General features: G+C 36.7%; 1 protein-coding gene across 3 annotated transcripts; it reads left to right on the top strand.

Moving 5' to 3' along the window:
* Positions 1-568: 568 nt before the first annotated feature.
* On the top strand, positions 569-22102 carry aspg (asparaginase homolog (S. cerevisiae)). Of its 3 annotated transcripts, XM_056245528.1 has the most exons (17): positions 569-833; positions 3137-3266; positions 4693-4804; positions 4952-5077; positions 6132-6215; positions 6627-6753; positions 7488-7600; positions 7773-7958; positions 8032-8145; positions 9159-9278; positions 10461-10556; positions 10792-10955; positions 12946-13032; positions 13457-13556; positions 20533-20604; positions 21602-21628; positions 22006-22102. In XM_056245528.1, the coding sequence occupies exons 1-17, from the start codon at positions 581-583 to the stop codon at positions 22030-22032; spliced, it is 1938 nt and encodes a 645-aa protein (XP_056101503.1). In that variant the 5' UTR covers positions 569-580; the 3' UTR covers positions 22033-22102. The 3 variants fall into 3 exon arrangements, with proteins under 3 accessions (XP_056101503.1, XP_056101504.1, XP_056101505.1); XM_056245529.1 differs by lacking the exon at positions 21602-21628; XM_056245530.1 differs by lacking the exon at positions 21602-21628 and having other exon boundaries at positions 20533-20590; positions 22004-22102.
* The last annotated feature ends 2077 nt before the right edge of the window (positions 22103-24179 follow it).

Below are 24179 nucleotides of genomic sequence, written 5' to 3' on the forward strand. Positions count from 1 at the left end.
ATTAAAGCAGGCATTGCCTGGAGTCTGTAATGCTGTGCAGCAGGTTAATATAACACTAGAGATCCTAATCACAAAGTGATAGTGTTCAAAAAGGTCGAGAGGTCACCGTCTTACAAGTGAGACTCTTAGGCGGGGTTCCAATGCGGTCAGGTAACTATAATTCTTAGGCATCATATGCGGTCAGAGTAGATACACTTAGGCGTCAACCAACGCGGTCAGAGTGGGAATAATATTGTGGGTGTCTGGGAAACCGGGTTTAACTTAAGTCAGGTGTGTAGGGGATTTTTTTTTTCACAGTGGTCAAGGCTAAAACATGTCAATTCATGAATGAACTTCAACTAAAATGACATGGGTGCTTCTCATTGCTTGGTAAGTCTAAGGATTGAGAAAACAAGTTATTAAACATTCTTTATTGTTATTACTGTTTTTTTTTTTTTTTCAAATTAATTTTTCTGATGACGATACGTTCATTTGTGTATCAGCCAGCATGTGCATCAGTGTTCAAAATCGATGCGCTGTCTCTTTAAGAAACTGTCGTTTGGTTTTGGGATATACGGTAGGCTACATTAGTGTGTCCGATATGGCGGAACGGAAACACACGACCACTGCTCGGTCTTCAACAAGTATGACCTCGCTGGCTCGAGCTCTTTCCCGCAGCAGGTTAAGTCAGCCTGATGTGTTTCAGTCGCAGAAATCTCTCAGCCGGAGTGCCACGGGTCAGAGCAGGAGGTTCTCCAGCAGCTCGGAGTCTCCTGATAACAGCCCAAATGTCGAGGCGAGGGTCCTGGTCATAAACACCGGCGGAACCATTGGCATGACGTATCATAATAACGGTAAACACTATCATCAGCAGCGCTCACACACCTGCCTGCATGAGGGTTCACATATGATATATTGCTCACCATGTAGTATTATTTTATGACACGTTTATGGGATTATTTGGTTGCTAATGTCAATAATAATATTTAAAAAAAAACAGTGATTAAAAGGGGGCAGTTTAAATTGTGGGTGTAAATATTAATGCATGGGTCTTTGGAAAGTAATAATTAACTTTAGGATGAAAATGGAATGCATTAATGCCGTTATATGTGATAATTATCAAACCAAGTTGAAGTGGCATCTGTAAATAAATGATGCATTGCCTTTCTGGATCTAATTCCAATTTTCTGAGCATGTAGGCTATGACTTAACGAATCTGTACCAAGATGTAGGCTATTTATTTAATACAATATATATTATAACTAATATATATAACTTATTTATTTATTTTCAGAATAATATTGTGAAAATATTCTATATCTTACAATAAATGCCACTTGATTAAGCACACTTTATTTCTGTTTACAATAAGGTTTCCTAGTCTGTGTTAAATCAAAACTACAATAACAATAGGCTACAATTAGACATGCAAGTGAGTGAGTGCTATCATGAATTGTCATTAACCTGTTATGCATTTATTTGGTGGATTTGGTAACTTTATCTTTAATTTCCCATCATCAGTCTAAAGATTTTAATGATTATCATTTAATATAATTTAATTTCATGAATTTCAAGCATGACTTGTCCAGCCAATGGGGATTTCTTTTTTGTTTCAACCAATTGCTGCATCTTCAGTGGATGTATATTAGAAGCAGGATGCATATCAATGGATGTATATTAAAAGCAGGAATGGATTACACTGCTGAAAAATGCACACATGGTGACTTGATTATGTAAAGTAATAAATGGGAATGGGAAGAGTGCTTTAAGAGTGCTTGAAGAGGATGCTGATCTTGTTTTATGACTTAATTAGCAAATTCTTTGAATAGAATGGTTAAATATTTGCCTTCGGTAAACAGGTGTTTTTCTTTTCCGACACTGGCCTTAGTACTATTTCCTGCAAAATATTATTATTTCTTTTTTTTTACTGTAATCGACTTACAAACGTGAATCTTTATCTTTAAAAAGTATCTTATCTAAAATGAACACTGATAAAAAAGGATATCATCTTTTAAAGAATTTGCCAGGTCAAACACAAAACCATTCAGTTCTATTTATCAGAGTTCAAGGACAGAGTGTACTTGCATAACAGAAATACAATAAATACTGACTTTTTCAACCCTAACTTGGTTTTTATCTTTTATTCTGCCATGAACACAGGCTCTGTAAAATCAATCTTTATGTGGACAGAGGTCCTGTTGGGTTTTTTTCTTCCCCAATGGAAACCTGGACACATTTTGTTCCAAGACTCTACAGTTCATACAACAGCTGAATTGGCTTGTTGAACACATGAACAACACTAGTCAAATGGAAAACAGCCCACTGCTTTTTTTCTGTAGACTCCTGCCACTACTGATCTTTAGATGCAATTTTTCTTTCACCTCTCCGGACATCAAAAAATCGATTTTTGATGAGGTTTTTAGTGTTTCGGCGTACATTTAACTTGTACTAAAAAGTTAAATTTGTTAAAAAAAAAATTAACAATTTTTTTTACAACATTTCCACATTGTTAGGCCTGTCACGATAAATTGTCATACAAATAATTGTGATCAATGATTGATTTCTGTTTTGAGATGTCACTTACAGTGTAAGCTTCTTTATTTATTTATTTTTTAATTGGAATCATATATAATATATAATAATAATAATACAAAATATAATTAAATAGGCCTAAATATTATAATATAATATTATCGTTATGTACTGTGTACAGTTTTTTTATATTCTTTGGCAAAATGTGATTGAAATTTAAACTGCACAATTATTGTGTTTATTAATTATTAGACCGATTAGACTGAATAACCACTATCATATGATTAATCAATAATCATGACAGGTCTATACATAATTATTTCATATGTAAACCGTTGTTTCATTGAATCTCATAAGTAATAGAAAATTAGTTACTTGATATAATATTTTTTTATTCTACCCTGTAAAAGGGAATGTGGTTCAAAATGTGTAAAATGATACAATATTAGCATAGTGTACGCAGTATCAAATATTCAAGATGTTCTTTTTGGCTTCATTGCTGTGATGCTGAATTCTAATTCTAGTCAAAAGAACCTGAGGGATGCAAACATGAAAAACATGAAACAGTACAGTGTGTATATGAATTGGGTGCAACTTTTTACAGGCTTTTCTTCTATATTTGCAGTTCTGTCTCCAGAACCAAATGCTCTTGTTGAAACTCTACGCAAGCTCCCTACTCTGCACGATGAGCAGTACGCACAGCACACCCGACTGTATGACTACTACAAGCCTCCGGAGAACACACTGGTGCTGCGGTAAGTTCCCACACAGATGCACACAAATGTGCCATCAAGTTAGAAATGTGGAGGTGTTGTCCTGTTTATAGATCCAGACACTAACTACATTCATCTATTTGTATACAAAATACAGGTTTGAATTGTTGGTTTCTTCTTTAATTTCAGTTTTAATGGAATAGTTCTCCCATAAATGAAAATTCTGTCATTATTTACTTGCCCTAAATCTAAAATTAAATCTTTTAAAAAAATAAAATAAAGAAATTAGTGAAATTGTCTTTTAATTGAAATGCAATTGTACAAGTTTGCTATGTTACGTATGAACAAGTTTGCTTGATTTGTGCAATATATTTGCTGGTTAGTCTTAGCGCAATGGTTATGGCTATACAATAATTTTTCATGCTATGAAAATGACAGATGATTGATGACTTGAGTGATTTGCATAAGCAAATCCACTTTGCTTGCACTTCCAAAGTATGAGGATCCGTGCTCGAATTTATGCAGTAACATCGACAAGATCTCTGTATGAAGTGCTGAGGAAGATCTAGAGTTGAAATTCAAATATGGTAATATACATTTTGTTTCTGACATGCTGTAAGCAGTCGACCAATCACAACAGACTGGGCTATCTGACCAATCGGAGCAGAGTAGACTCTTGGAAAGGAGGGGTTTAGAGAGACTGAATCCTTGATCGAGCTGTTTAGACACTAAGAAAAGAGGTTATATATATATATTATGAGAAAATTAACGTGCCTATTGACCTTGGAAGCATGTAAACCTTTTGTTGGAGACCTCCAAAAAATTTGGAACCTTTAAAATAGCATAATAGGGGCACTGCTAAACAAGGCCTGGGCTGCACCCTCCTTCATGTCTTTAGTAGATGTCATGTGGGTTGGGATTTTTGTTTTGTTGTGTAAATCCATCAAATCTATTGCTCTATTAGCTCATCTGTGCAACTAACAAGGGTGGCCCAATATAACATCATCATGAATATGTATGTGGTTTTAGAATATGCCGTCCGTTTTTAATTAAGACAGGCCGTGCTAATCTGCTCAGTCTCTGTTCTTTAATGTGTAAAGCCCCCCAGCCCTCCCCTCTTCATTACAATAACACCATGAGCCGCCCCAGAGCGATGAGCAAAGTCTGAAGTCTGCTGCTTCACAACATTTACTCATCCATTGACACACACATGCTTTTTATTTTAACTACAGGAAATCAGTCAGACTCTTGCTGTCAATAAATAATCTATATTTTTATTACATTTTTTTGTTGATCTAGCTAAACTAACCAATGTTTGCCTAATGGTCTTTGCTGGTTTAAATAAGAAGTTTTACTTTACTTTTAGAGCTTGTTGTCAATGTTTGGCTGCTTTTTTTTTTTTTTTTTAAGAATAAACTTTAAAATGTTGCTGTTTTTTAAACGTGTTCTCTCTTTTTTTCCACCCCAGACTGTCCAAACAGAATAAGAGGATTGTATATACAGTTTTAGAATACTCTCCCCTCCTCGACTCCTGTAATATGAGCACAGATGACTGGGCCACTATTGGAAAAGACATTGAGGTGCTTCCTTTATAACCATCTTTATGTTTGGCTTTTGCTTGGTTTTTCTTTTTTAAATCGCTGGCTTGCAAACATGACTGAAATGGTCACACTGTCTAGTACTATCAGTACTGAGTTTTTTCACAGTGTTTTCCCTCGTATTCACAGAAACACTATGAGCAATACGATGGTTTTGTCATCCTGCACGGCACAGACACCATGGCTTACACCGCCTCTGCCTTATCCTTCATGTGTGAGAATCTGGGAAAGCCTGTCATCCTCACTGGCTCACAGGTAACGTGTTTTAAATGGATCATTTACTCACCTTTGTGTTGCACAAATTGAGCGTTTTCACACCTGTCTCGTTTGGAAGTTTTTTTTTTTTTGGAACCTGGTATGTTTCTCCCTAAGTTCGGTGTGTTTAGGCACATATGAACATGGCAATCGCGCTCGGATCCGCGCCAAAACAATCGCTTCGAGATCGCCTGAACGAGGTGGTCTCTGCCCTATTGAAAACTAACTCTGGGCCGGTTCGGTTGAGGTGAGAAAGCAATCTGACCCAACAGACCAACGAACCAAGCAGTATCAGAATTCATTACGGGAAATGTGTTATATAGAAAGCAGTGTGAGGTAGCTTATTAGTTATCATATTTGAAAACCAAAGAGCGCTCTTCTCCTTGCATTGCTGTCCCAACAAAGCCTTTATTCCCACTCTAACTGCATTATACATATAAAATTGTAAATATATAATTTATCAGAACGGGAATAACGGCTACATATAAGTGTTTGCATGTGTCTCGACAGCTACAGATAAAACCACAATAAAGTCGCGAAGCGAACTTGTCAATCCATTTTGATTTTGATCCGCTTTGAGTGTGTTTGGGAAATGTCACACCCCTTACCATAACCGCGAGTTTCAACACACTACTAACGCAACTCAACCATGGCCCTTTATTTTGAGTATGCCTTGGGCGGGAATTATTCAAATGAGGGATATTGTGACGGGTTTGTTCTCGGAAGACAACTTGAGACTACAATCGAGGCGTTTCAGGGAGTTCAGAATCAGTGCTTACTGAAATAGAGAAAGGGAGGTTAGGTTACCCTAACCCTAACTTACAAACTGCTAAGTTACTCCAAAGGGACCCTTTGGAGTAACTTAGCAGTTTGTAAGTTAGGGTTAGGGTTAGGTAACCCTTTGTAACTTTGCAGACCTTTTTCATGCTCATACAGCAACTTTAGTTGAAAATGTAAAAAAGCATAATAGGACCCTTTTTAAAGTTACCTCCAGTTTAAACATTTAACTAGTGGTCATCAAAAAAAAGCATCACAACCATCTTATATGTTGCAGGTGCCGATCTATGAGATGAGGAATGACGGGCGGGACAACCTCTTGGGGGCGCTGTTGATAGCAGGACAGTTCGTCATCCCTGAGGTGAGTTTTGTAATCTCTGTGAGGGACTCTTTTGTAGCAATTACAAATGCGTTTTAAAGGAGGATGTTAAGACTGCAGTTTTAAAATAGTTGACAATTTCATTATCAATTAGTTTTAGCATTTTAAACTATTTAACATGTACAAATTTTATTTTAAATATGGATTTAAAAAATAATAATACAGGAAATTATATTTGATTAAATGTGGTTTTAAGTGTCCTTTGAAATGATTATGTTTTGCAGTACATTTTGTTTTTGCCATGCCAATGAAGCACATTAAAGGTTCTTTGTTATAAAGTTATTGTAATAAGAATAACATTAATGTAATAATTTTATAATAATTACTGTTATAAAAAATAATTAAAGGACCAGAAAAGGACCAGAAAAAAGCCCTTTGTGTCTTTCTTCACAGGTTTGCCTGTATTTTCATCATAAGCTGTACAGGGGGAATCGTGTCACCAAAGTGGACGCTGGAAGCTTTAACGCATTTACCTCACCAAACCTGCTGCCATTAGCCAATGCTGAAGTCGACATCAAAAGTGATTCCAGTTCTGCTAAAATTTATACACAGCCTTAATCCCATATATGTCTATTTAAAAATGGAAAATGCACACAAAATGTACTCATGTCCTTCCTGTATTACTTTTTTTTCTGCCATAGAAATTCAATATGTTTAAAAGGATAGTTCACCCAAAAATGAAAATTCTGTCATAATTTTCTTTCTTCTGCTGAACACAAAAGATATTTTGAAGAATGTTGGTATATACTTATATTGTAAAAGTGGTCCATGAGATTTCTGTTTATCACTGAAATGGCAGTTTCTTGCATAAAGCTGTTATATGATATCAGAAGATTTGGAATAGGTCATAAGTCATATAGGCTACTTTTACAATACTTTATGGTGCTTTTGAATCTTTTGAAGTGTGAAAGCCTAATTGCATGGTATGGAACAACACTGAAGTGAGCAAATGATGACACTTTAACTTAGTTTTAATATTAGTTTTAGTTTTTTGTATATCGAGGTAGACTAAATTTAAAATGAGAAATGTTGCCTTGCCATTTTTTATATATCTTTCATTTTTATTTTATTTTTTGTAACAAAACAGTTTTTTGTTTATGGTTTTAGTAATTTAAAAAGCATTTTTAATCATTTGCTGTTCACTTTAAAAAACCATAACAGGACATAGGAGGACAATATCAACTCCCTTATTAGTGATGCTGCAGTGTTATTTGTTTTATTCAGATGTATTATGCTTTATTTCTTACTCTTTAGTTAACTGGGACACTGTGTGGCGAGCAAATACAACCACCAAATTCACTGTAAGCACACAATTGAACCGTAATGTGGGTCTCCTGCGACTCTTCCCAGGAATCACTGCTGATACAGTAAGGCCGTGTGGTAATGTCTGCCTTTATTTGACACATATTTTTGCCAAATCTCTACATTCAATGCATGAACATGTTATTTTTTTTATTTAGTAAATAATGTCAGAAGTTCAATTTGTGGCTGAACCTTTGTAAGTTTCAAATGTTTAAATGAAATCCATTCTCTCACCAGGTCAGGGCCTTCTTGCAGCCTCCTATGGACGGAATCGTGTTGGAGACCTACGGCAGCGGGAACGCCCCTGATAACCGCGCTGACCTGCTGGATGAGATCCGTAAAGCGACCGAGAGAGGAGTCATCATGATCAACTGCACCCAGTGTCTCCGGGGATCGGTCACTACCTCATACGCCACTGGCCAGGTATGGGAGTTTGCTTGAGAAAGGCCTTATGTGTGTGTATTCCAGGAGTGTGTAATTTAATATTCCCTCTCAGGCTCTGAGTGATGCCGGTTTGATCGCTGGGTGTGATATGACCCCAGAAGCTGCTCTTTCAAAACTCTCCTATGTGCTGGCAAAACAAAACCTCAGTACAGAAGAGAAGAAGAAGGTATGGAAAAATGTCTCTAAAAAAATACATTTAAACCACATTTGGGTCAATAACATATACACTACCATTCTGAAGTTTGGGGTCAGTGATAAATCTTGTATCACTGTTTCCACGTAATATTAAGGAGCACAACTGTTTTCAACATTGATAATAATAATGCATGTTTCTTGAGCACCAAATCAGCATATTAGAATGATTTCTGAAGGATCATTTCACACTGAAGACTGGAGCCCAAAATCAGCTTAGCATCACAGAAATAAATTACATTTTCAAATATTTCACAATTGAAAACAGTCATTTTACAATTAACTTTTAAAAATATAATAATATTTCACAATGTTACCGTTTTAATGTATTTTTTTTTATCAAGTTGGTGAGCTTCTTTCATTCAAAGAGACTTCTTTCACTGAAAAAATCTTACCGAGCCCAATTTTTTGAACAGTAGTGTATTAGTGAAAATCTAATTTAAAATACAAATGCCATGTTCCTCGCCATATACTCCTTTAATGTTTGTTTCATATTATTTTTGACTTAAATACCATTTCAAGAAAAGTTTAAGACATTTCATGTGGTGTAACCATTTAGTAAATAGTATTAAAAATGAAAAAATAGATAAATGTTTTCAATATGTTTTTCAAAGCTAATAAGTTTATTTTTTAAATTATTATTTATTATTATTAATTTATATATTATATAAATTATTATTATTATTTAATGTCACACTACGTGACATTTTACAACCTATTTTTATTCCTTCCTTCCTTCCTTCCTTCCTTCCTTCCTTCCTTCCTTCCTTCCTTCCTTCCTTCCTTCCTTCCTTCCTTCCTTCCTTCCTTCCTTCCTTCCTTCCTTCCTTCCTTCCTTGTTAGTTTTACCACATGAATTTGATTTGAATTTGAGTTTTTCCAAATAATAATAAGCAGTAAAGTAGTCATATTGTAAATAATAATAATAAAATAATAATTATTACTTGTTTTAAATCACTTTAATTAAGCCTGTTATTTGTTCATAAGATGCTGAGTCGTAATCTGCGTGGAGAGATGATAGCTGACCTGGGCGGAGCAAAGCTTTCTCTCAGCGACAGTCGCTTTATTCAGGTCATCGCCAAGTCCCTCAGCATTAGCTGTAAAGAGGTAATGTAACCTGCACTTTCTCTCTTTCTAACTTTGTTTTGCTCTGGGGTGTGTGATTATTGACAACTACAACCAAAAATGTTTTTTTCCAATTTTTCTGGGGATTTTGCTTATAACAGTAATTAGATGATATTTAGCTGAGTGTTTCGGGTCGCCTTGTTTTCCGAATACTATGTGTTCGGACATACTACTCTGTTGGCTTACTGTTTTTCGTATACTATATGTAGTAGGGAAGTATTTGATTTCGTATGCAGCGACCTGTCTTTATAAATGGGTCATTGTGTCATTCACTCTATGCTATTTTCAAAAACACTGAAATTTGTAACGAAACTGCTGTGTTTCGTACATAGTGTGCATAAGGAGCTTTCGCACCGTTGGAAAGTTTTCCTAGTTATAACTTTTGGCGGAAGTACTGGCTTTTTGCCATCATCGTATCCGAGGAACTGGGAACTATTTTTGGTCGAACTAAATTAGGTCCTACTTCAGAGTAAGTTCTAACCCAGAACATAAGGAACTCCCAGTGACTTTAGTGTACAGTCCGTTGATTGGCTGAATATATGCCATACGAAACACCTTTTTTTTTTTTTTTAAACAAGCACTGTGTAAATGCAGTTTACAGTACATATACTTAGTCTGGACCAATATACAGAAAGCTAATGTTAATGTCATTTACCTGTTGCCTTTGTCTGCGGCGTTGTGTTCTTTTCTCAGCCTCTGATATATAACACTGCATGTTGTCCTAGGAGTTTTCATCTCTTAGCTCTCCTTTTTGCTCTTTCAATCGTACAATTTATACATCTGCATTCCATATCCGTTATCACAAAACACACAACACACAACAAAAGCATAGCTATGTTCACTGCATCCTCCAGTTATTGAATGGCGCTCTTAAATGACCTTAGCTGTCGGCTTAAATCACTTTAGAGTTCCTACTGGTGGTGTGGGAAATGTAACCAGGAAAATGGCCGTAGGGGAACATTTAGTTCTCGGATGGTTCATTCTGGTGGCTAGTTCTTATAACTGAGTTCCTATAACTACTGGGTGCGAAAGCCCCTGTATAGTGTACACCCCTACTTGGAAGTGATTTCACTGTATTTTAGTATAAACTATGATGATTACAAAACATACAATCATATAAAGATGAACAATTGTGATCAACTCTAATATTACTGATGTCCACAGGAGCTGGAAGCCATACGAGATGCACTAACTCCCACTCTGGTCTGCGTTGCTGCTAAGATCGGAGACATTGAAGCTTTAGAGGCCATAAGGGAAATGGTAAAATATTGATACATGTTTGGACACCCATTTAGAAAGGCAAACACTACCTGTAAAAAGTGGAATCGTCCAACTCAACGTTGTACAGTTTGTGCTAATGTATGCCTGTAAACTTTTTGTATTTTAATATTTTTTTTATTATAATAAAAAAACTATGTATGCATGCAAACAAGGCAGTATTAAATGCAGTCTAGCAAAATAAGATGCGGGTAATGACTCATATGTTTCTATATAGGGCTCTGACTTGAGCATGCCAGACTATGATGGGCGCACTCCTCTCCACATCGCTGCATGTGAGGGGCATCTGAAAGTGGTGGAGTATCTGCTGAGTAAAGGGGCGACAGTCTATGCCAGAGATCGCTTTGGCGATACGCCACTTCGCAATGCTGTTCGCTTCAGGTACGTAGGACTGACTTAAGTGTCCAAATATTTTTGCCGCAACAAAAAGTAATTGCCATAATTTCAAAGGTTTGACTTAACTATTTGCTGCGTAATTTATACAGTCTTTAAGGCGAACTAGACCACTGGTTTTAAACTGGTGGTTGCGACCTGTAAATGAGTTCTGATGCAACTCGCCATCAGTGTTGGGCAGTAACGCGTTACTGTAGCGCAGTTACTTTTGACAGTAACTAATACTGTAACGCATTACTTTTTAAATAAATTAACTCCGTTACCGTTACCATATGGCGCGTTGTCTGTTACTTTTTTAAATTAATTAGTTGCTGGAGCGGCTGAGTAGTGTGCGCTGTCATTAAACAGTACGAGAGCACTGAAGAGACTGCTAGCATTATACAGAGCGAGTCGAGAGGACACCTGAGGACACATAACAAACTCACTGGCTGAGTTGTTTACGTACACGTGAGGCAGCGCGAGCACGGAGATTACAAGCTGCACGGAGAGCGCTGAGCACTTGATGCGCATTTAAAACACAGACAGCGAAACGGTATGAATACAGAACACTTAAGTACACATTGCCATATCATTATAAATTAATTAATTTTTTGACTAGATGCTGCATCAGCAGAGAAAGAACAGAAGCTTGCCGTCGAGTCTGAGAGGAATAACATTAGTAACGGCTAACTTACCTCAAGCGATTAAAGCAATGTGACAAAAACACACGCAGACCTGACCCACATGTTTTATGTCGCAATTGTTACCATCTATTTGCATTAGTTTATATTCAGCTGGTCACTTACTTTTATGCATTCATTAGCCGGCGAAGTTGTATTTTTAAAACTAGTGACGTGATTGATTGCTTACATTGATATGTTCATGCAGCCGACATCAAGTCTAATCAAGTGTTCTAAAATTTAAGCAAATAAAGTGAAAGACTGTACATGTAATATAGGTCTACATTTATGTAATTTTAATGCTCTGGCCTTTGCAGATATTTAAATATGGCCATCTTCTTTAAGCTTGAATCATATAAATGGTAACACTTTACAATAAGATTACAATTTTAGCATTAAATATGGTTAATAAATGTTGTAGAAGTATCATTCATTGTTAGATGTATTTGTATCTCCTTAGTTAATGTAGGAGATACTGCCTACTATGAACTAACAAGAATGATCAAGGTACAATTGTATTGCTCAAATATTAATTCATGCAGTAAAAACCACAGTGGTAAAAACGTATACTGTCAGCTGCATGAACATATCAATGTTGAGAAAGCAAACAAGTCACTAGCTTTAAAAATGCTTGTTTTGTTATTTATTTCAGAAATCCTTGATATATTCAGTTTGTGCTGGTCTGACTTAAATAAAATAGTGTTTAAAAAATACTTTCTGTTTAAGTCAGTTTTGTGTTTGTATAGACCATAACGCATAAAAGGGCATTAATGGGAACATTTAAGAACTTTCTTTAAAAAAGTAACTAAAAAGTTACTTTTAACAGTAACGCATTACTTTTTGGTGTAAGTAATCAACAAAGTAATTGAGTTACTTTTTGAATGAAGTAACTAGTAACTGTAACTAGTTACTATTTCTTAGTAACTAGCACAGCACTGCTCGCCATATAATCATTCATAGTTGGCATAGCATTTATTCACCCTCATTCCAAAACAATGGTTGTGTCCAAATTCAGAGGCTACATCCTTCGAATCCTTCAAATTTCAAAGGCCACGCCAGCGGTGAAGCAACGAAAGTCACCAGCACGCAATGAATCTTGGGATAGGCTAGGCTGCGAAGGATTCTATCTTGTGTGGCCCAGGGAAAGATGGACGCATTTGTAGGCTGCATTAAAATGAGTATTCGAATACTGCCTTTGAAATATTCAGCCTCTGGTTTGGGACAATGACCTTCTTTCTTATGTAAAACACAAAAGGGAACTTGTAAGGGGAAGTCAATTAAACACATGTGACTGTAAATGTCTTTTCTTTTGTCTGTAGGCATAAGGATGTTGTGAAGTTGCTGAGGAAGACTGGAGCTCATTTTTCCCGGGATGAAATGGTTGATGCTGGAACGGAGTTGTGCAGGTCTCATTTACATACACACATTTCTTCTCCATCCATCCTTCTCTTATTGCTTTTATAAACTTGTGGACATAGCAATTTAATAAATGACACAAGTGTCAGTTTTGTTTTTATTATTAGTAGTAGCAGCAGTAGTACTTTTTTTATATTTTTTATTTTATTATTTTAGTACTGATTTATTTCAATTACAATTCTTCCGTTAAGTTGTATAGTTAAGCTTAGGGTGGATTTTTAAATGGCACATTAATATAGTTCAAGTTCAATGAATGTGCAGTCACAAATATGAGCATCTGTTTTTTATTTATGTAGAACTAATATACAGATCAGTGTATTGAGCACATACCAGAACTGTTTGTCTTCAGTTTATGAACTTCCTGTGTTAAGGTTGATGATTGCCCATTTATCTATTCTAATGTGTGTTTTACAGTCTTGCGGCGAGTGACGACTTGGAAGGATTGGAGACTTGGCAATTAGCTGGGGCTGATCTGACCATGACCAGTTATGATGGACAGACACCCATTGAAGTGGTGAGTTAATGATGGATATCTGTGTGGAATACACAATTATAACCAAACAATTGATGCCTTCAGTGACATTTTATTCTTATGACTGTATAAGTGGAGATACAATATATTTTTTGTTGCCTTGGCTAAAAAATGACTTCTGCATTGTCAAAGCAATGACAAATATGGTAATATATTTTAAAGATGCTTCCTGTAAATCAGGGGGTGTCCAAAGTCAGCCCTGGAGGGCCACTGTCCTGCAGAGTTTAGCTCCAACTTGCCTCAACACACCTGCCTGGAAGTTTCTAGAATACCTAGTGAGACCTTAGCTGTGTTTTACCCTCATTCACTATTCCCTATATTACTCCACTAATATAGCCTACTTGAAGGAGTGAATGAAAACGAGTGAGAGAATTCAGACACTGCCCAGCTAGCAAAAATTGTGCGGGCCGAGAGCGGCCCGATTAAGGCTAAAACACTCGGCCGATCCTCGGCATGAATCTAGGTCCGATTGCTCTGCGAGCACTCGGTTTTAACGCGGTCCGATTAAGGCTTAAACACTCGGCCGAGCGCTCGGTTTTAATGCGGCCCGATTGCGGAACCCCGAGTGAGAGGACGTAACGCTCCCCTCCAATCCCGTTCCTTGTTTTGGCTTATTTAAACTATTGATTTTTCATTCATGTCAGGTTAATACTAAAATAGCTGAGCAGCCATTATTTATGCAAGATAAACTTAAATAAAACAGCACAAGGAAGACAGGTTTCATGTTTAATGCATTTTTTTATTGGACCACACTTCTCTCCCCTCTGATGAATGAAGGACACTACTTAAATTAACAAAGTCAGCTCATCACACACACGTCTGGTTCGCTATCTTTGTGGGGACTCTCCATAGGCATAATGATTTTTAAACTGTACAAAATGTATATTCTGTCCCCTTACACTAACCCTACCCCTAAACCAACCCATCACAGGAGACATTCTGCATTTTTACATTTTCAAAAAACATTACTAGTATGATTTAAAAGCTGTTTTGCTCATGGGGACCACTGGCTGCTCCCCACAATGTAGGTGATCTCAGGTTTTACTATACTTGTGGGGACATTTGGTCCCCATGCAATATAAACAAGGGCACACACACATTAATAACAGATATTGAAATATCACAGCATTAATGTAAAATCAAGGAGTTCAAAATACTAATTTCCAGTATCAAATTTGTAACTTTAAAACATTTAATCCCACTGCGTTTTTGAGGTCTATGTTGTCTGCCTGTTCGCCCTCTGGCTTCGGCCACCATCCCTATCAGAGGCTGCAGCCACCTGGTGATGAGGAGCTCTATTTCCTTTTCTGTAGAGTCTTTGGTCAGGGCATTCCGGCGGACTGCATCTGAGAAAAACACAAGATAGAAGAGGGCAGCATGACCATGTGATGTTACTCTGCAACCACCAAAACTTAATTTGGATGCAAGGCTCTCCTCTACACTTACATTTCTTTTCAATTTAAAAAGTTTAGGAGCACAGTCAAACATTTAGGAGCACCTGATGTGACCTGATCTGAAAAATGACAAATTAACCTTCCCATTATAAGGTGATTTATATTTGACGGGTTCGTACAGACTCTGTCATTATGAAATTCCAGGACTTTCAAGGACGTAAAGCACTACTTTTTTGGATTTCACGGACTTCAATCAGCACTTATCAAACAATATCTTATTTTTATTTATTTTATTTTTTTACTCAAATTACATATGGTATCTGATGTTTTACTTCATAGAGATCAATCCATTGACCAGCACTGTCAGGCATGGGAAATTAGCCTGGCTGCGCCCTCCTACGCACTTCCGCTCAATTTCATTTTCCTTCAGTACTACGTCTGGGACTGCTGTATATTCTTAGGTTTCCAGAAATCAATTTTTTGTAGGACCAATCAGCGAACAGAGGGAGTGGCTGAGAACGATGATGGTTGACAAATGAAACTTTTGAGGAAAAATACAATACGGAGATGTTACATACAGCACAATTTTTAAGAAACAAACATCAAAATTCAAGACCTTTTAAAGTCTTTTTAAGGTATTATTTCCAAATTAATAAATTGAATGCTTTTAAGGCTTTTTAAGGCCCCGCGAGAACCCTGTTAGTTATTTAAGGAATATAGCATGAGTGAGAGTGGGGACTGACTTTTAGGAATGATCTGATTAATGTATAAATTAACTCACCAGATTTGTCCTCTCCTCTGGATTCTTTAATGTCTCCTCCAAACATTGTAGCTCCTCAATAGTTGAAAGTGGCGGGAGCCCAAAAAGTTGTTGGGTCTGGCGTGAAGTCTGGAACTGCTTGACTGCTGGAGATTTTTTGGAAATGCACCAGGATGAGCAACTGCTGCTCTGATAGAATCAAGCTGAATGAGGATCTCCTTGGCAATTGCTGTAAGACAAGAAAAAGCAGGCATAGCAGATTAGTAGCAAAACATTATATGTAGATATGTCAGAGTAAACCGAGAAAGATCACTTGGTAGAATTCCTACCTGTAGGCACAGCCTCTCGAGAAGACCTGTTCTGTGTGTCATGTAGCCTACTTGTGGGGTGTTCTAAAATAAAAAAGCCACAAATATGTTACAAGACATGTAAATTTACATTACAGTAAGATATTGCACGTTGTGCATTGGAAGCACTTATTTTAACAGATGTCTGTTTTGTATAGCTAACTCTGTAAAACAGAAAGCAAACTTTTATATATATATATATATATATATATATATATATACTATTCATTTTTACAGAAGTTGTAACGTTAGCATATTCCTTTTGTAAAGCTACAGAACATGTTTGATTCATCAATGTTTTGTAAGTTTGAGCCATGTGTTTATTAAGGTCTGAAATAAAACTGAAATAAATATTCCCAGCACTTTCTGTGATGTAACGTTAGTATGCTTGCTTAGCATAGGAAGTAATAAGAAATTACTCTTTACATTAAGGGAGATTAAGTGAGAACAGGGTGTTTGGGGAATCACTTTTTTTCATCGCATTCAATTGCATAAATATTCCACATATTCCGTCGCATTTTTTAAGAAAACGTGCCGCATAATTAAGGATTTTTGCCCGCAACAAATCACAAAAAAAACTCTGCATTTTTCTGGAAGGACAGGTTAAATGTTACTATAGTGCATACGTTACTTCAGTTTGCACCATAAAACTACAACTATAGGCCAATTCACACCGCACAGACAAACGCCAGCAAACATGTTATGAAAAATAAGCCAACAGCCACCGACAAATTCGAGCACCCACGGAAAAACACGAGATATTGCCCATTCATTTTAACCAATACAAGTAAAAGATTGCAGCTTTCAGACACGACTTTCTTCTCGATATTGTTAAATGTCGAAAGTGCATCTGTTACAGGCCCCGCGCAAAAGGCCATTAAATGCATTTCACGACCACGTCATGTCACAGCGTTCACAAAATGGCGGACGGTCTGCACATATTCAATATCTTCACAACCCAGAACATTAATACACAAAATATTTGCAGCATGAACATACATCGGAATTACAGGACTCGTCTGCATATTAAGTTATCATACCTGTAAAAACAGGAGCAAACGTGTCAGAGTAATCATACTGCGAGGGCGCCGGCGCAATACTGCTCCTCTGAGTCCTCAGTTCATTTTCATAATAAGAGTCCCGATCTCACTCAACAACAGACAATGACCCAGCTTTCAGCATGACTTATACCAAAGTCTCACATCATTCCTCTATTACAATTTACATAAGTAAAATAAACATTTTCTTACAGGATCAAAATGTGTATACTTTTTGACAATGTTTGTTGCCAGTCTGTGCGGTGGGCCTTAATCCAGCTAAAATTTTGTTCCACTTTATTTTCTTCCACAGATCAAAGACTGTGCTCGTAAATATTATTCACGTAAATTGCATTCAATAAAAATGGCGTCTAATGTACTAATTCTGGCTGCAAAGAAGAGCTAACAGCCCAGCTAACGTTAGTCAATGTTAGCTTCGTTCGCGCCATAAAAATCAGAGCCACTTTCATATTAACCTAACTTGCACTACTTAGACATGATAAACAATTATTGTCCTAATTAATAATTCTTAACTGAATTCTGAATTCTTTCTTTTCGTTTCATCTGGAGGGAAGCATGTCAAAGGACCACGAACAAAGTTTAAACGGATCGATAATAATCAACATTTAATCAGCAACAGTTCGAAATGTAGAGTTAATATAAGAAGTTAAGGGAACTCGATTGAACCTATGCTCGGCGTGAAATGTTGATGCTTGAAATTGAACACAAGACTTACCTCAAGTTCACCGTAATGGCGCAGAATCGAGAAGGGATGATTCAAGTAAGGCGTGGAGTTTTATTTCACCCAAAGTTGTGCACACGTCACTCCAGTGATGAGCTGAGCATGCGTGCTGGCGCTTGCTGCAGTAACTAACCGTTGAAATCGGCTTCATACTGGTAAACGGGTCTGAGCCGACCGAGCGCCCAGAGTTTACAGCCGTCGACCGCTGTCAATGGTGGTAAATATTTGAAATAGGCAATAAAATGAAGTGACTTTGCCTAATTGCGGTTGCCACTACTCAGCCAATGCCGCGACTGCGATCACCATGACTGCTGTGCGAGTGATGTCACCTAGCGCGCATGCATGTTTAAAATACATAAAGTAAAGAATGATCTTCATGACAACTAAATATTTTTGCTATGGTTATAAATATTAAAGAATGCTCTGTGTAAAACGACACTATTATTATTATTATTACTGCAAAAAATATTAATATTTTGTTTTGGACAACATCAGACACGGTCAGGAATTTACGTCAATTTTAAAATAATTTTTATGTTAATTATTGCTTTATTAAAACCATCATTGATTTAATCTGAGTCATTTCCAGAAGTGGTCCAGATCATACAGGCAGAGCCGGGTTACCAGCAAGGGGGTAATCCATCGACCGGAAGTTGAAGCCGGCCGGGTGCCGCCATGTTGTAGCAGAACTTCACTTGCGTTAGCATTTCCATTGACTCCCAGTCATTTTGGCGTCACTTTGACAGCGAATAACTTTACATCTGAGGCGTTTAAAGACTCCATTTGTCCATTATTTATTTCTAAAGAAACACGACAATGTATAAAGGGCTCCATTACCTTCTATGTTACATTATGGCCCCGTAGAAACAGATTTAGTAAAAATAGGCTAACGATTGCGTCATAACCACTCGACTCTCTGTCGCGCTGTACAGAAATTACCGTACAGACAGGAGGAGAAGCTCGCAGGCAATCGGGGGGACGTCCCGTCAAGGGAGAAGCCCATAGATAATGAGTCCATAAAAGCAACGGAATACTTACTCCTGCTCACTCACGCCAAATAACTCTTTGCTCAAGTTCCCCGTCTCTGCAAGATTAACATTGGCAATTTTCACGCACAGCTACTAGAAGATTAACGTCTGTCAGACAGGTTGCCCACGTCATCAAGCTTAGTTTGAGTCGGTCTGAGTCTGCGCGTCAGGAACGGAAGTTCTCAAAAATCGCTAAAAGTGGGCTTCAACTGTCTCAACTGAGTTCCAATGAGATCGCTCTGTCCATTTCTTTTACTGTCTATGGTTACCAGTTATGGTGAACATGAATCGGCCCAGTGCTTTACAGCCGTAACAAAAATGCATGTGCCAGAGCGAGCTGCGGGCCACACTCGGCCCGGTTAACACACGCCGATGCCGAGTCTGAGCCGCAGGCGCCGCAGGAATTCATTCGGCATGACCCTCACAGTGTGGATTTCTCTGGCCGTTGAGAGTGCATCAGTTGTACACTCGTTATTGTGGTGCATTATGGTATTGAATAGTCAGGGTTCTCAAGTCTCACGCATTGGCCGTGAGACACACGCAATTCAACCAGTTCACACGCTCACACGCCACACCGTGTATATCTCACGCTGAAAAGGCAATGCCAACCAAGTTGTCCTGCAAGCTTTATATATAACGTTGTATACGAGGCGCATGCACTGCACACAAAGATAAGTTTCCTGCCGCCAGCGCGTCCGCATCTCGGCCAGATTGCGTTCGTTACTAGGCAACTTATAGACGCGCGAAGTCCGCGAACACACACGGAAGTACGGCCACCGCGACATCGCGCGAACACACGTCGTGATGGAGAAAGTAAGTTGGAAGAAAGCTCGCCTAACATTTTTAGACTAGAACATTTAATATATAGCCCATCGTATACATTATTGATGCAGTCAAAAACTCTACAACTGCTTTGCAACCAGGCCAAAAGCTTTGACTCAGTTTGGCTAAGGAAATGTTATTGGGTATGGGAAGGAATGAAGATGTATTTCTTCAGTTTATTTTAAATTCTATATTATACTGTATTAATAGTATTTCTAGTTACATTAAGGCTAAAGCAGAGTGCTCTTGGTAATATTGTATATCCTGTCAAAACATACATTAGCCTAATCATTGCCATTGCATTTGTATTTTTCAAAGATGTCAGGGAAAAATGCAAAACTATTTGTTTTTCCAAACATTTTGGAGCTATTTGTAGCCTAATTTTGAAATATAACATTAAAGAGTAGGCCTATATTTGATGTGATGAATTGCTCTGTCATTTATCAGATTTACCAATTGTTATAATTTCAATTTTTGCTGGTTAATTATGAACAATGGGTAAAATTGGGGGCGGGGCTAGGCGGGGGCGGGGCTCCATTTAGGCCCCTCCCCTAACCGCATGTGATCTCACTCCAAGCTTTTGATAAAACTTGAGAACCCTTATTGAATGAGTGCACTCAGTAATGTCCACTATGGGTTTAGACACCACTACAAATGGCTGTCCCCTCAAATACTGCCCTATGTAAGGTTATAGTGGGCGATTTCGAACACAGCCCTATGATTAGCTGATTAGCTGGTTCAGGTGTGTTTGATTGGGGTTGGAGCTAAACTTTGCAGGATAGACACCCCTGCTGTAAACCTTTATTAATGGGCTTCTCTCACATGTAGGCAAGAGCCACTGGATGTGAGGAGGCTATTGACTTCTTACAACAGTACCTGTTGGCTCAGTACCAAACTCAGGTAGGGAACAAAAACTAATATATACAGTAGTCAACATTTGAATCAATGTTGGATTTGGGTTGGATCAAAACCAAAATCACTTTCATCAAAGTTACATGAATTTTGAACATCACCCGTTCTTGTCTTAAGACAACTTTGATGAACTTTTTTGATCCACTTCAAATGTTGACTACTGTATTAATATTATTAACATAAAAAACTGCAACATTTCATGTAAAATGTCATGTGGTGCAACTCCTCAAACTCCTTTTTTTTATTATTTGTTTTACATATATTACATAAAATATTTTACAATCTTAACATTACATACAAATACTTAACCTTTTTTAAAGAAAACCTTTTAAAAACCTGAAATAATGATATAGAAGTATACACTTACAGCGATAAGAATATGTTATTACCTTATACTTAATGGTTTCACCACATGCCATATTTTAGAGTCATTCAATTGAAACTTTAACAAAATGTTTCAAAACCATATGAAACCTAAATTTGAACTTTTTGCCTTGTTTTATTTTGAATGATTGTGTGGTATTTTTAGAAGTGCATTTATTCCATTAAAAAGCTGCATACATATTAATAAATGTGCTTTTTGACATTTTAATTTATTTATATAGCATGTACATTACTAAAGCAAGTTATGCATGTCAACTCCCCAAAATTATTTTGTTAACTGAAATATATAGTATATGCATACCTTTCCACAGATTAAGGAGATGAAGTTAAATATTAACAGGTATTTTTTTCATAAAACATCTTTTTACTGATGCTCTTCTTCACTTTCTAGCATCAGACGGATGAGGGTAATGAGGTAAAAACAGTTTAAGTCATTTTACTCATTAGAGTAAAATGAAAACGCATTTTTGCTCATTTCATGTGATAGACACCTAAGGGAATGTGCTCATGAAATGTTCAGTCTTTGTGACATGTTTATTGTGTAATTTGAAGTTACCAAAAATCAACAGCTTTCAAAAAATCCCTCGTCTTTTTCTTGCAGCCAGTATTTGAGGGGGATGAGGAGGAGGTAAATTGTGTTGAGCTGTATATTATTCAGTACACTTAATGTTTATCTGTTCAGGTGCAGTCATATTTTATGCTGTTTGACCATTTTATATCATAAATTGTGAATGGTTGTGAATTAGCTGCCATAATGACAGATTGAAATTTCACAGATAGATACATTGGTGTTGACAAAACAGAAGATAGTGCTGAAAACGACATGAATGTTTCTTAAAAAACTGGTTAAACGCATTAAAATGTGCATCCAGATCATTCCATATAATAATAATAATAATAATAAACTTTGTGACTGCAATCTACATTTTGCATATTGAACATTGCATAACTGAAGTGCAGAACTCATGTAATGCTTACACTATTCTCTTTCTGTCTGTTCTCTAGAATGGCGAGTTTACTGCTTGTCCATGATCTTGTGGAGGCCGTCCTGCTACCTGTCACTTTCTGCCCTTATCAGCCATCCAGTTGCTTATTTTTAGCAGACTAACAGTAGATTTTCCTCACTTAGACAATTATAATCTTAAAGGGGTCATATGATGCTATTTTAAAAGTTAATTATTTTGATTATTGGGTGTAATAGAATAGGTTAGCATGCTTTAACGTTCAAAAAAACACATTATTTTTCACATTATTGCAGCTCCATTATTCCCAGTCTGTCTGAAAAGCGCTCATTTCTTCAAAACATTGTGTATAGGCGGCGTTGTACTCTCCCAGGTTCAGGAAGCTGTCCTCTGTAAAATGTGCTATACACAAGCAAACTTTTGGGTTGGACTGATTAAACTCTGAAAGCAAAAGCAGTTTTGCTCACGCATCCAAACACACGGCATCTCTGCGACATGACGATAACACTTCAATTCACCGAAGCCTCATCTTCTAACTTTGCGCTTTGTAACTTTGCAGATCATATACATGCACAAACAGATACATTACACACTAAAGGAAAACGTTAAAAAGAATCATATGACCTCTTTAAAACATAAAGAGCACAAGCCATAATGTTTTAGATCCGTCCCTCTAAAACAGTGAGCAATCAGATATGAATGTATGTGATGTTGACAGTAAAACAATCATACATACTATTTATGTACAAGCACATTATTCAGACTACATTACAGTACAGGGTACTGTAACTCCTGATGTCCAACAATATGTAATCATTTGAATATATATATTTATTGTTTAGATTTCGAATGAATTTCGATATTTGAGGCTGTCATTATGGCTGTTATGTCTTCATCCAGTGTTCTTCATGTGTTCACACATATCATATTCACTATCACCTCAGTGCTGTCACCTTTATTTGAATGTATTTTTAATAGCAAATACAGTCATAATTGCAGTGAAGAGTAAGGATGATTTTACAAACTGTATTTACAGAGAAGCAAACCAAACAAATTGTCTGATGTTTAAGAAATGTTAAAACTAAAATAACCGATTGCCCTGTGAGTGACACTGAAAACAATGTTTGTGAACCAAAATGTAGTGGACCGTCCGGTTCTTTAGTTTTGTTCTTCAGTAAATCTGTGTTTTGTATTCATTAGAGGCATTGTTGAATTTTAGTTCACCTCACTGAAAGTGTTAAACCTCAATCAAATTGTTTTATTGATCCATTTTTAAATTGTTGTTGCAATAAAAATACAAAAGCATATGGTTATGCTATTTAAAACATGCAAATTAACATGCCTGCCTGTACTTTTCTTGTTCTTTTTGTTGTCATTATGAAACGGCAATTAAAAATGTTTTGTTGCTAAATTGTGAAATGAAATTCTCATGTGCAAAGAGAAAATGACAACAGTGTCCAACATAACTTTTCTATTCTGGTTTGGATGGGTTGAAGAGCTTGCAGCTTTGTCTGGATAGAAGTAATGTCTCAAACTAAGAATCATTATCGAAAATCTCCTTTATTGAGCAGTGTAGTGTTACAAGTTTAGATCTTAGATTAATTCAAACGAACAAGTTAAACAGATGCTAAGTAGCCATTTCGTATTGCCTCTCTGAAATTGCCTACCCTACCTTTAAAAGTTTTCCATATGGCCTAGAAAGTTTCCCAATATATACAAATATATAAAATTCTATAGAAATATATAGAAAATTCACTTTTGAATAACAATTAAATACACATAAATCACTAGTGAAACTTGGCCTTATTTACAAAATCGTTGGTCCCATGAACGACCGCTATATATAGGCTATCTGCCATTTATATACTGTAATCCGTTTAAACTCACTCATATATTACTTTGTGCTGCTTTTATCACACATTTTTCTGACTGACTTCTGTTGTAAAATTCTCATAACACCATGAACAGAATTGTTTTAGTTGTTCGTGTGTTAGCAGCAGGACAACTGTTTTCAATACTGATAATAATATAAGTGCTAATAATAATAATAATAATAATAATAATGTTTCTTGAGGACCAAATCAGCATATTCGAATGATTTCTGAAGGATCAAGTGACACTGAAGACTGGTGTAATGATGCTGAAAATTCAGCTTTGCCATCACAGGAATACATTTTTTAAAATAGAAAACATACAAGTAATATATAATATACAAGT

This window comes from Rhinichthys klamathensis, unplaced genomic scaffold (assembly GCF_029890125.1).
Source record: "Rhinichthys klamathensis goyatoka isolate OS25496 unplaced genomic scaffold, OSU_Roscu_1.1 h1tg000032l_1, whole genome shotgun sequence".
In the NCBI taxonomy this organism is placed as follows: domain Eukaryota; kingdom Metazoa; phylum Chordata; class Actinopteri; order Cypriniformes; family Leuciscidae; genus Rhinichthys; species Rhinichthys klamathensis.